This window comes from Taudactylus pleione, unplaced genomic scaffold (assembly GCF_031769625.1).
Source record: "Taudactylus pleione unplaced genomic scaffold, aTauple2 ptg000086l, whole genome shotgun sequence".
Taxonomy (NCBI): Eukaryota; Metazoa; Chordata; class Amphibia; order Anura; family Myobatrachidae; genus Taudactylus; species Taudactylus pleione.
In genome coordinates, this window is record NW_028284488.1 from 12,856,961 (window position 1) to 12,870,277 (window position 13,317).

Here is a 13,317-nt window from a genome sequence, read left to right on the forward strand (position 1 = left end):
TCTGGCCTTCCTTCAGGCTGAATTAGATCTTGGACTCCGTCTGGCCTCTCTAAAAGTGCATGTCTCTGCTTTGTCCGTCTGGTTCCAGCGCAAAATTGCTCCACTGCCGGATGTTCACACCTTCCTTCAGGGTGTCCTGAGTATTCAACCTCCCTTTGTCCCTCCAGTGGCTCCGTGGGATTTGTTAGTGGTTTTCCTCGCACTTCAGGGGTCTCCGTTTGAACCCCTAGAATCGGTAGACATAAAATGGCTCACTGCGAAGACTTTCTTTTGGCTATCACGTCTGCCCGTAGGCTATCGGATTTGGAGGCATCTGCATGTCGCTCCCCATTTCTGGGCCGTCCTTCAAACTCGTCCTGGTTTCCTTCCCAAGGTGGTCTCTCGTTTCCACCTTAATGAGGAAATTGTAGTTCCGGCCTTTCAATCGCCAGACCTCTCGGCAGGTGAGGCCTCCTTTCACGTGGACCGTACTGGTTCCATCAAGAAAACGGATTCCCTCTTTATCCTATATGGATTCCATAAGAAGGGCTGACCAGCTAACAAACAAACTCTGGCCAGATGGCTTTGCAGGACTATCTCACAGGCTTACACGCAGGCTGGCCTTCCTGTGCCGGATACTGTGTCTGCTCATTCTACTCGCTTTATGGGTCCCTCGTGGCTGCCTGACGTGGCTCGTCTGCTGAACAACGATTCAAGGCGGCCACGTGGTCTTCCTTTCACACCTTTCTTGGGTTCTGTGCCTTTTATACATTTGCCTCTCAGGATGCTTCCTTCGGACTCCGGATCTCCTCTCAGCTCAGTTGTGTTCCCACCCCTGAACAACAGCTTTGGGGCATCCCCAATGTCTCCCTGTGGTGCCCTATGGAACCTCAGGAAGAAAATATTTATAGTAAAACTTTCCCTTGTTAACTCTCTTTCTTTGTAAGTCCATAGGGTCCACAGGGCACCCGCCCTGACGCTCCTGACTTCTATGGGTTTCTTCTCTTGGTCACCAGTTTCCTTCTCTGTGTGAGAGTGTGATTCTTAAGTGTACCAGTCTTACTTCTCTCCTATCCTGATCCTGTCTTGGGCTTGTTGACAAAACTGAGATGCCTTCAGGCTGTGGGTAGGGTATAGGGGGAAGGACCGGAGCATCCTGGGACTGAAAGCTTTGCTGTTGGTGTCCGGTCCTCCAAGTACCACCTACACCCTATGGACTTCGAAGAAAAAGAGTTAACAAAGGTAGGTTTTACTATAACTCTCCTTTTACACTGTTCTTTAATTGTGTTTATAGTTTTCTCTGTTTTTGCTATTTCTTCAGGATTCACTACAATATCTTCTATAGCTTATATCTCCTAGAGAACAGCAGCTCCCAACAGAAAACCTCTCCCAATAGAAAAGACAGGTATGTACTTATTTTATATTTTTTATGCTATAATTTTCCACTTCTCCAGCTGTCTAAATTATGGGGTTATATAGGGACCTGGTAATCGCCTGCTTGGAGTTGTTGCTAATTGCACCAGCAGTATGATAAAAAAATGTCTGCAGCTGACTGAGTCCCCTTGAACTAGACCAGGATAATACTCTTTCCTATAATAATGGTTTATGGCAAAGTTTTGGCTGGAGCACTAAATGTCCAATTAATCTGTGAGTACCACTCCTTCACAAATTCCCAAGGCAAGGCTGTGTTTCCACTAAGTCCCATTGTAATAGCAGAATAAATTGTGAATGTTTCCTATGAATACCATACATAAAACAAATGCTGTGGAAATGCAAATAGTAGTTAAAGCATTTATATACTTTACTGTATCATTGCCTTTGGAGGATGAATCCCACTCATTATCCACATGTACATATACGACTCAATTAGGTGCGATTTAGTCACGAGTAAGTGCGGCTATGTGCCGCCCTTACGGTACCGTTGGACTTGTGGATTTTTGTTTGCAGCACCATAGGGCTACTTACACAAGTCCGGGTGAGATTGTGTTGCGGGGCCATTGCACACCAGTAACGCGGCCCCCTCACACCTTATTGAATTGACCCCTCAAACTGCAGACGACGAGTAAGATGACCTGGGGACGGTGCAGAAAGTGCATTGTAAAGAAAAAATATAATAATAATGAAAAAATGTGAGGGAGGGAATTTAAGTCCTCTATCTACCCCACTGTACAACATAGAAAGATGGGAGCACCCTTGTTAGAAAGAGGAGAGTCCTCTCTTTCAAATGACGTATGCCCAATCACATTTACATCTAACGATCAGAATGATCACCAGGCAAAACTCCTTGCACTGTAGAAAAATAATGGAGTCCAGGAAAGGGGACGATCTCCCCCTGATCAGCCATCCATAAAATCTTGGCGGGAGGACACTGTGTCCTATCACCCCTTTAATGATACTGGCATGCATAATCAAATTCTTGTTTTTAAGAGGGGTGACCCGTCTTTAAAATGATGTGGCCCGTTCACGTCCTTTGTGTGGTGATCACATATGACAATATCACCCAGCACTACAATAACAATTTACTGAAATGTGCACCTATTGTGATACACTTAATGCATTATTAGTTGTTTCATGATTTGCTTGATTGAAGGGATTGGGAGTCCCTATGTCTGTATTTGGGTGAATTATGACATTGTAGTCACTATATATGCATGTCTGTCTGTACATAGGGCGGCCAGATGGCGCAATGTTTGCAGCGTTTGATATATTTTTTTCATCCTTAAATTTCTTCTTGTTTTATACCTTGAGAATATTTGTAATGGTGTATGTGTATAGTACAGGGAATAGCAGTGTGCATATTAGGTGCGAGAAGGGTCCTGCAAGCCATTCTCACAGCAAAATTGCACTGCGAATTCTATTTGTAATATAATTCCAAACTCGCATTGATGTTTCAGAGGAAATTTTGCTTTTTTTGTGCACATGCCCCTGACGCAGGTGAAAATGTAGGGAAATCCTTTATTTTAAGGTGATTTTATCTAAAAAGCTCAATAATGGGTTAAATTATATGGGACAGATGCTTGGAGGTGTAAATGAAGTGGGACAGGTATGGTGAGGTGTAAATGATGTGGGACAGGTATGGTGAGTTGTAAATAATGTGGGACAGGTACTGTTTGGAGGTATAAATGATGTGGGACAGGTACGTTGTGGAGGTATAAATAATGTGGGACAGGTACAGTTTGGAGGTGTAAATGATGTGGAGCAGGTACGATGTGGAGGTGTAAATGATGTGGGACAGGTACAGTTTGGAGGTGTAAATGATGTGGGACAGGTACAGTTTGGAGGTGTAAATAATGTGGGCAGGTACGGTGTGGAGGTGTAAATGATGTGGGACAGGTATGTGGCGGTTTAACTTATGTGGGACAGGTACAGTTTGGAGGTGTAAATGATGTGGGACAGGTACGGTGTGGAGGTGTAAATTATGTGGGACAGGTACGGTTTGGAGGTGTAAATGATGTGGGACAGATACGGTTTGGAGGTGTAAATGATGGGGGACAGGTACAGTTTGGAGGTATAAATGATGTGGGACAGGTACAGTTTGGAGGTGTAATTGATGTGGGACAGGTATGGTTTGGAGGTGTAAATGATGTGGGACAGGTATGGTTTGGAGGTGTAAATGATGTGGGACAGGTATGGTTTGGAGGTGTAAATGATGTGGGACAGGTATGTGGTGGTGTAATTTATGTGGGACAGGTATGTGGAGGTGTAATTTATGTGGGACAGGTACTGTGTTGACCCCCAACCTAAAATTGTTGTGGCGCCCCTGGCTATAATTAAAATTGAAAGTGTGGTGTAAACTATGCCAGATTTTACACTTTATGGAAAAATACTAGACCAATGGGAACGTTTGTGTTTGTGTAAATATAGTAGAAATAATGTTTACATATAGATTAAAATTTTTAATTTTACGTTCTAGAAACAAGTCTGACTTCAATCTCACAAATGAGCAGCAGCATATAATTAACCATGATATTAAATGTGGACAAGTTGTAAAAATTATGGCTTTTGCAGGTAAGAAAATTAGAAAACTACATCAGTTTCGTATTTAATGTGACAAAGTACTACAGTGGTGCAATAATAAAGCATTAAAATAAATAAGGCCAAACCCAGTTTTACATTTCCTGTAATTTACTCTTACTTTTTAATTTTTTGGCTGACCCCTTTGTACAATATTGCATTTCGGTGAAACCCATTACCCTGATTTTAACCTTTTATTTTCTCACATATTACAACACAATAAATACCAAGGGGTAAATTTACTAAAGTGAGAGTTTGTAGAAGTGGTGATGTTGCCCATAGCAACCAATCAGATTCTAGCTATTGTCTTCTAGAAGGTGCTAGTTAAATGTTAAGTAGAATCTGATTGGTTACTATGGGCAACATCTCCACTTCTAATAACTCTCACTTTAGTAAATTTACCCTCAATACTGTATTTCAGTTTTTTTGTTCCTTTTTTTTACTGTCACAATTTTTATTTTTTTTTATATTGCTACAATTGGGCTGTACAGTACAGTATGTACTAGCAATGCAAGAGTCACAAAATACTACTACTATGATAAACCGAATGGGAAGTCCATCATTTGTAGATATTTTACACGCTGAAGTAAATTGTTTAACAAAGTAATGTAATGTAGCCAATATTGCTTGAAATGTTTTTCATTTTATACCCTCCAGGTTTGACACCAATTTTCCTAGTTACATACAAAATATAAAATCATGTTTTCAATGGATCAGTAATTTATAATACTCTAGAAAAATGTTATGTTAATTAAGGATTGTTTACTATATAACATGTTTGGGTGTGTTTTTCTGTTTTTTGTCAAAGTGAAGTGACCTTAATCATTTACATCAATATTAACAATACTGGTAACAATGATTCCAATAATGTCAGAAAATATTCTTCAGTTGTAGTAACAATATCCATAAAAAGATTTATAAACAAGTCATAAGTTAAATGCAGATAAAGTATAGGAAAGAAAAGAGAGGCAGAGCTATACTTTAGTATCTATAAAAACTGGACAGCCAATAGACCAGTATCTGTACTGCACAAAAAGGTAAAAAAAAAGGGCAGACTAGATGGGCCAAATAGTCCTTTTCTGCAGTCAAATTCCATGTTTCTATGTAAGTTAAAATTACAATTATAGAGCACAGCATTCATGCATTCTTATTAAAAAATATATTTTTGTAGAATTCCAATGGATTAGTGACAAATAATCCTTGATTGTAATTTCAGTTCTTTAATATAGGCAAACAGTCATTTACTATGAACGTGTATATATATTTTGAGATCTAAATCTCATTAGATCCTCAGAAGTTTATAGTTTGAAAGCTCACCACATGGGGTTAATCAAAAGCCTCTCCGGACGACGTGCTCAAGTACGTCCCACAATTAGCCGATACTGTTATTACACCCATTTGGTGCAGAATATAGACACTCATTCAGAGGTGCTCGCAAAATGCGAGCGGCCGCTCTGAATGTGGGAGGCTGCTTCTCTTTTGAACTGCGGCCTCCTGGTCGCTAGCTAAGCTGTGGGTTACCACCCACAGCTTTAGCGACCGACCAGGTTGATGGTCGCGATGGTCAAGACGATCGCGACCATTGGGGCTTGTGACAAGACCCTAAGGTTGGGTCTCGGCAACCGCAAGCCCTAGGGAGCTTCCTGCTCTGATCGAGCAGGAAGCTCCCCACTGACATCACTGCTGATGTCAGTGCGGCCGCCCACAAAACTGCATGCGTTCCTTAAGGAACGCCTCGGTTTGTGAAACCACCCCCCCGCCACGCCTACAAAACGGGCGAGCTGTCGATCACCATTGACAGCCGCCCCTTTTGTAGTGTGCTCCGGAGCGAGAGAATTTCTCTCTCGCTTCGGTGCTCGCGCGCAGTGCGGCCGCTGCGCGTGCGCATGGCCTAAAAATCGACCCGCTTGCGAGTGGGTCTGAATGAGGTCCAGAGTGTATTAAGCTGGATTGCTGTACGAAACTTAGATGAATTGCTTTTTATACCTGTTAACTGTGTCCAGCTCACCTGAGTATTAAGCCAGGCAGCTTTTTTTTAAGGGGTCTCGCAGATCCAGCCGGTCGCACTGCAAATAGAGGGCCTCATTCAGACCCACTCGCAAGCGGCTGTCTGCTCGCAAGTGGGTCGATGGTGTGCACTGCGCATGCGCACGACGGAGGGAGCTCCGTCGTGCGCATGCGCCAGACGCGACGAGCGAAGGACTTTCCTTCGCTCGTTGTGTCTGATCAAAGGGGGCGTGCTGTCGATGTTGATTGACAGCACGCCCCCTTTGGGGGGCGTGCCTCCCAGACGGAGGCGTTCCCAAGGGAACGCCTACCGTCAGAAGCCGGCCCCACTGACATCACTAGTGATGTCAGTGGGAGTGATTTTGGCTCTGATAGAGCCAAAATCACTCCAGGGCTTGTGGTCGAAAAACCCGACCACAGGCTTCTGGTCGCACTGGCGATGGTCAAGACCATCGCGACCATCATCCTGCACGCTCGTATGTGCTGTGGGTGGTGACCCACAGCTATACGAGCGTCCAGGAGGACGCTCCATTTTTATGGAGGACGGCCCTCATTCAGAGCGTGCGCTCTGCTCAGAGCGTCCGTCTCTGAATGAGGGCCAGAGCTCTCTCAGCTGACTTTGTGTGACTGTTGACGTAAGTAGAGAAGAATTCCTCAGTGGAGTCTGCTACGTGAACCCGGCTGTAAATGTGTCTGCTTTTGCTACTCCAGGTTCCACAGGCTAGATGATATCTGTGGATAGTTGTGAGCAGCCTGGCTGGTAAATATTGTACTGCAGGATGAAAGGATAATTGCTTTTATGAATCTGTTGATTTAGGTCCTGATTCAGAGATGTACACAAACCCGATGATTTACGTACATCTCCAATGTTTGGTGATCTGCGCAGGCTCTATAATGCACGTGAAGATCTGTGTTTACGATGATGGTCACAGTTCCCCTTACACTGCAGGCTGATTGACATGTTGCCAATGTTTGGGGACAGGGAAGGGACGGCTATGGAGAGCGTTTCAGAAAACGGGCGCAAAACGGGCAGCTTCACTGCCCCTGAAGTGTGAAATACATGGTTATCCTGAGTACCTGAGGGTCAGCAGATGACGGATATCCACGCAGATGGTCCGATACCGCATATTTGGATATAGCAGCGGATCACAAAAGAATACAGTGGGTATCTTTCTACTATAGGCACAAGAGTCCTATACATTGTCGAAAAAGACATTCCACATAATGATGACAAAATAATTATACAACCTGGCGCTAAATCAATTGGGGGAAAAGTATCTCTCAGATAAATGCTGCAGCTTCCTAATAAAGGTCATTGCCACACCTTTACAGACTGAATAAAGAAGAAAAAATACAATATACTAGGAAGCGCTGCCAAAATGAAAAATTTGTTACACAATAATCATTTGCAATACATTTTAATAATACATGATATTATGCCCATAATAAAGACACAATAAAATACAATATAAAAATTAATAATTATTTAAAAAGAATAAATTCAGGCTTAATCCGAGCATGTTAATATAGCAGCAAAAGACAGTCATAATTTTCAAAGAGGTTTCTATATATTCATATAGTACTCCACGCTTCCCTTAGGAATACATCTCAATAGATATCCTCTGTTATCTTAATATTCATTCCATCTGGATCATAAAGCAGTGAGGAAAGGTAACTACCTTAGCTGAAAATAAAGAGTTCACTGAGTTATATCTGATTAAGAGCCATATCCAATTAGCCCCGAGCACTGTTCGCGGCCCTATGTGTTCTCGCCTTTTTCTGGGCGAAAAAACGGCACTTATCGTGGTTTATTTTTCAGGACACATCAGGTCCCGAAAAAAAAACCCCGATAAGTGCCGTTGTCATGCCGACTGCGGGGCTAATTGGATAGCCCCAAGCGAGCCCCGGGTGAGCTAATTAGCCGCGGTAATTTACAGCGGCTAATTGGATATGGCCCTATATCTTGAAAAAACTTTAGTCAGCATATCCACTTTGTTTGATTTCCCAGATTCTGTATATCAGTCTTGTACAGCAATTGCTTTTACTGGAAAAACCTCTTATGATAAAGGGAAAAAAATCCTGATGGCAAAGGTTGACTGAATCAGGAATGCAAATAATTACATTGTCTATGAATGCACTGGTAAATGCAGATAAACAGAAATGCAAATAATGACATAGAACCTGAATGCTGAAACCACAGGGAGCTGGATGCAGAGAAGCCAAGCAGGTGTTAAGGAAAGCACTGGACGAACCGTACACCGGCAAAACCGAGAGACCAGGAGTCCTAGGTGCAGATTCAGCAAGGTTGGAAGGTAGGCAGAGGTACAGTAGTCTGACACCAAGATACCCGTACGGTGGTTCTGACACGATGTACTGGCAATGGAAGCACTGTAGAGCAGGCTTAAATCATGAAGTCACAAGTGCAACCCTAACCCACAGCTGCTGAATCAGGCAATCATCCCAATCATTAAGGTTTACAGACAGACCATGAAACTAGACAAGTTGGAATATGCTGCTGTTGCATCACTGGGAAGAGCAGCACCATTGGCAGCACAGTGGTACTGCAACGGATCGTGACACTTCTTTGATGGAAGACGCACAGTCAGTTTGTAATCCAAAGACACCTCTTTCTGGGCTGAGACTTTTAGTTCACTGATGATTTAATTGAGCGCTCTTCAACCCCCACTACTATAATTCAAAGGCATGCCATCACTGTGTGAATGCTGCACATTACTGTATACAGTGCCGCAGTGACTGGCACTTACTGATGTGTACCGATTAATGACATGTTGTGCAAAGTCCTAGCGGCACAGCAGTGCTGACATTGCCGCAAGTTTGCTACAGAAGGGCTGATATTTGTGGTTCAGTGATGATTTCATACAGCACTGCTAAAACTCCACTACTAATTTCTAAGGCATGTCATCACTGTAGGTGTCCCGCACACCACTGCTGTAATCGCACGGGCAGTCTTTCATAATATAGCCTGGCGTGCAGAATTACATACTACAGTACTGTATACTGTTTACACTGCAGTACTGTACAGTGTGTGATTGGCCCGTCTGTCAGAACTTACTGTACTATTGTATTCTGTAGTGCCATATCCATCCACTGCTGTATTATTAATCACTGTAGTTTTAATCAGTGGAGATCTGGACATCCAGCAGTGAAGCTGTGTGTTCCATGCCGAGGATAGTGTCAAGTCTTACCGCGCCATGCTGCGTTATTCTCACGCCGCGACTTAGACGCTGTGTGTTGCATGCCGAGGATAGTGTCAAGTATTACTGCGCCATGCCGCGCTATGCTCATGCCGCGACTTAGAAGCTGTATGGCGCGCTATGAGCAAAGATGTAGCAGGAAACATCTGTATGTGTCATGCCTATATTCTGTGTGCAACTGCAGGTGTATCTGCATGCAAAATGCTACGTTACAGTGTCAGCAGCATTTTGCATGCAGATGCAGCCGCACACAGAATATAGAATGCAGAATATATGCATTCCTCATATCATTTTAATCAGCAGAAGCTGCTTGTGCATCCTATTCTCATCACTTTGCATTTGAAGTTAAAAAGTAGCACAAAAAGATCCTTGGCGCTGTTGAGTCACTTCACGGCATGGTGCGACTAGAAGAGCTGTTTAATTCACAAGGAAGTAAGATGTATGCAGTGTTCACTCTACGTCCGGTGCCGGGCAGGGCACCCGACCAAGGGAAAGGGCACACCTGTACGCGTGGCGTGGCCACTGAAAAGGGGGTGTGTCTTTAAGATGCGTCCCCTTTTCGACGTTACTTGGGGGAGTGCCCGGCACTTACAGCCATGCTAGACTGCCCCCAAGTGCTGTTGTCAGTGTGAATGGATGCCAGGCGCATGCGCCCGGCATCCATTCACCTGCTGTGACTGCTAACATCGCATTTTTGCCCACACGCAGGCTGTTTCAGCGGGGCGCTGCACCTGAGGGCAGGGTGCTTTTCGCCCTTTAGAAATAGGGTAGGGCGCAGCGCCCCGCTAAAACAGCCTAGTGGGAGCACTATGTATGTGGACACATCTGTAAATACTGAATGAGCCACTGGTAGCGATGGTTTGGTGTTCCCGTTATGTTAAAACACAGCTTTTAAACTATGTTTAGAAGAATTGGTGAATATGCATTTTTCAGGGTTATGATGAGATTCTAGTTCATCCATCAATCTCTTTGCAAATACAAAGGGAGCCTTGCATTTCATAGTAACATGCAAGGATTTCTTGTCGTGTCTTTAGCAGGCAAATTCTATTGGAGCAACCTGGAGCCTAATATTTCTGCATGTTGCTTTGAACGTTTCAAATCCCAAAACGAAGTAATTTAGCCAAATTAATTGTGTTTTTTTTTTTATTATTATTATGCTCGGGACTGTAACTGGGATCGCAAGATGTAGGCGGAATAGCAGCGGGCTATGGTGTTGCTCTTTATCTGGAATGGTGAAATCCTCCAAGTTAGATGGAGGAACTGGAATCGTGAGTTTAGGTCTAAGTGATACTGGTCTTGTAGCTGATGGGAGATTGGAATATTAAATGTAGGGGTGAGCGGGTTCGGATTTCTGAAATCCGAACCCCCCCGAGCCCCCCCGATCCGAGTCCGATCCGAGTCAGGCTCGACTTTTCCCGCCTGACTCGGATCTGAAATCGAGGCAAAACGTCATCATCCCGCCTTCCGAGTCTCGCGGGTTTTGGATCCTATATAAGGTACCCGCGTCGGCGCCATTTTCTCACTCGGCTGTGGACAGTGAAGAGGGAGGGTGGGAGTTAGTGCTGTGTAGTGTAGTGTAGTGTAGTGCTGCTGTTGTCCACTACTTCAAAGTCCATAGGGGCTGGCTGTGTTGTGCTGTGCTGCTGTTGTTAATAGGGGCTGTGTCCACTACTTCAAAGTCCATAGGGGCTGGCTGGACTGTGTTGTGCAGTCAGTTCTCCATAGGGGCTGTGTCCACTCCAAAGTCCTGTGCAGTGTCCCAGTCCTAAAGGGGTGCTGTAGTGTTGTCCAGGGGGTGCTCTGTCCATCAGGGGTGCTCCCCCCAAGTGCTAAAAAAATAATATATTTTCTGTGTTTGTGAATTGTGTGCGCAGTAGCCGCACGTGCATCAACAAAGTAGTGCCAAGCGTGCGCCTGTGTCATAAGTAAAGGGCCGGCTGGCTTGACCGTTAAAGGGTGCTGTAACCCCCGAAAGTACACTCCAGTCCAAACCAAAAAAAAATTATTTTCTGTGTTTGTGAATTGTGTGCGCAGTAGCCGCACGTGCATCAACAAAATAGTGCCAAGCGTGCGCCTGTGTCATAAGTAAAGGGCCGGCTGGCTTGACCGTTAAGGGTGCTGTAACCCCCGAAAGTACACTCCAGTCCAAACCTAAAAAAAAATTATTTTCTGTGTTTGTGAATTGTGTGCGCAGTAGCCGCACGTGCATCAACAAAGTAGTGCCAAGCGTGCGCCTGTGTCATAAGTAAAGGGCCGGCTGGCTTGACCGTTAAGGGTGCTGTAACCCCCGAAAGTACACTCCAGTCCAAACCTAAAAAAAAATTATTTTCTGTGTTTGTGAATTGTGTGCGCAGTAGCCGCACGTGCATCAACAAAGTAGTGCCAAGCGTGCGCCTGTGTCATAAGTAAAGGGCCGGCTGGCTTGACCGTTAAAGGGTGCTGTAACCCCCGAAAGTACACTCCAGTCCAAACCAAAAAAAAAATATTTTCTGTGTTTGTGAATTGTGTGCGCAGTAGCCGCACGTGCATCAACAAAGTAGTGCCAAGCGTGCGCCTGTGTCATAAGTAAAGGGCCGGCTGGCTTGACCGTTAAAGGGTGCTGTAACCCCCGAAAGTACACTCCAGTCCAAACCAAAAAAAAATTATTTTCTGTGTTTGTGAATTGTGTGCGCAGTAGCCGCACGTGCATCAACAAAGTAGTGCCAAGCGTGCGCCTGTGTCATAAGTAAAGGGCCGGCTGGCTTGACTGTTAAGGGTGCTGTAACCCCCGAAAGTACACTCCAGTCCAAACCTAAAAAAAAATTATTTTCTGTGTTTGTGAATTGTGTGCGCAGTAGCCGCACGTGCATCAACAAAGTAGTGCCAAGCGTGCGCCTGTGTCATAAGTAAAGGGCCGGCTGGCTTGACCGTTAAGGGTGCTGTAACCCCCGAAAGTACACTCCAGTCCAAACCAAAAAAAAAATTATTTTCTGTGTTTGTGAATTGTGTGCGCAGTAGCCGCACGTGCATCAACAAAGTAGTGCCAAGCGTGCGCCTGTGTCATAAGTAAAGGGCCGGCTGGCTTGACCGTTAAGGGTGCTGTAACCCCCGAAAGTACACTCCAGTCCAAACCTAAAAAAAAATTATTTTCTGTGTTTGTGAATTGTGTGCGCAGTAGCCGCACGTGCATCAACAAAGTAGTGCCAAGCGTGCGCCTGTGTCATAAGTAAAGGGCCGGCTGGCTTGACCGTTAAGGGTGCTGTAACCCCCGAAAGTACACTCCAGTCCAAACCTAAAAAAAAATTATTTTCTGTGTTTGTGAATTGTGTGCGCAGTAGCCGCACGTGCATCAACAAAGTAGTGCCAAGCGTGCGCCTGTGTCATAAGTAAAGGGCCGGCTGGCTTGACCGTTAAGGGTGCTGTAACCCCCGAAAGTACACTCCAGTCCAAACCTAAAAAAAAATTATTTTCTGTGTTTGTGAATTGTGTGCGCAGTAGCCGCACGTGCATCAACAAAGTAGTGCCAAGCGTGCGCCTGTGTCATAAGTAAAGGGCCGGCTGGCTTGACCGTTAAGGGTGCTGTAACCCCCGAAAGTACACTCCAGTCCAAACCTAAAAAAAAATTATTTTCTGTGTTTGTGAATTGTGTGCGCAGTAGCCGCACGTGCATCAACAAAGTAGTGCCAAGCGTGCGCCTGTGTCATAAGTAAAGGGCCGGCTGGCTTGACCGTTAAAGGGTGCTGTAACCCCCGAAAGTACACTCCAGTCCAAACCAAAAAAAAATTATTTTCTGTGTTTGTGAATTGTGTGCGCAGTAGCCGCACGTGCATCAACAAAGTAGTGCCAAGCGTGCGCCTGTGTCATAAGTAAAGGGCCGGCTGGCTTGACCGTTAAAGGGTGCTGTAACCCCCGAAAGTACACTCCAGTCCAAACCAAAAAAAAATTATTTTCTGTGTTTGTGAATTGTGTGCGCAGTAGCCGCACGTGCATCAACAAAGTAGTGCCAAGCGTGCGCCTGTGTCATAAGTAAAGGGCCGGCTGGCTTGACCGTTAAGGGTGCTGTAACCCCCGAAAGTACACTCCAGTCCAAACCTAAAAAAAAATTATTTTCTGTGTTTGTGAA

The 13,317-nt window shown here is 44.7% G+C and overlaps 1 protein-coding gene across 5 annotated transcripts in view; it reads left to right on the forward strand.

The window, feature by feature from the left end:
* FBH1 (F-box DNA helicase 1) overlaps positions 1–13,317 on the forward strand; it is a 152,077-nt gene that overhangs the window by 31,911 nt on the left and 106,849 nt on the right. For all 5 annotated transcript variants that reach the window (XM_088468710.1, XM_088468706.1, XM_088468711.1 and 2 more), the window contains exons 7-8: positions 1,301–1,384; positions 3,893–3,987. In XM_088468710.1, coding sequence (XP_088324836.1) covers positions 1,301–1,384; positions 3,893–3,987 — 179 coding nt within the window. The remainder of the gene's footprint in view (positions 1–1,300; positions 1,385–3,892; positions 3,988–13,317) is intronic.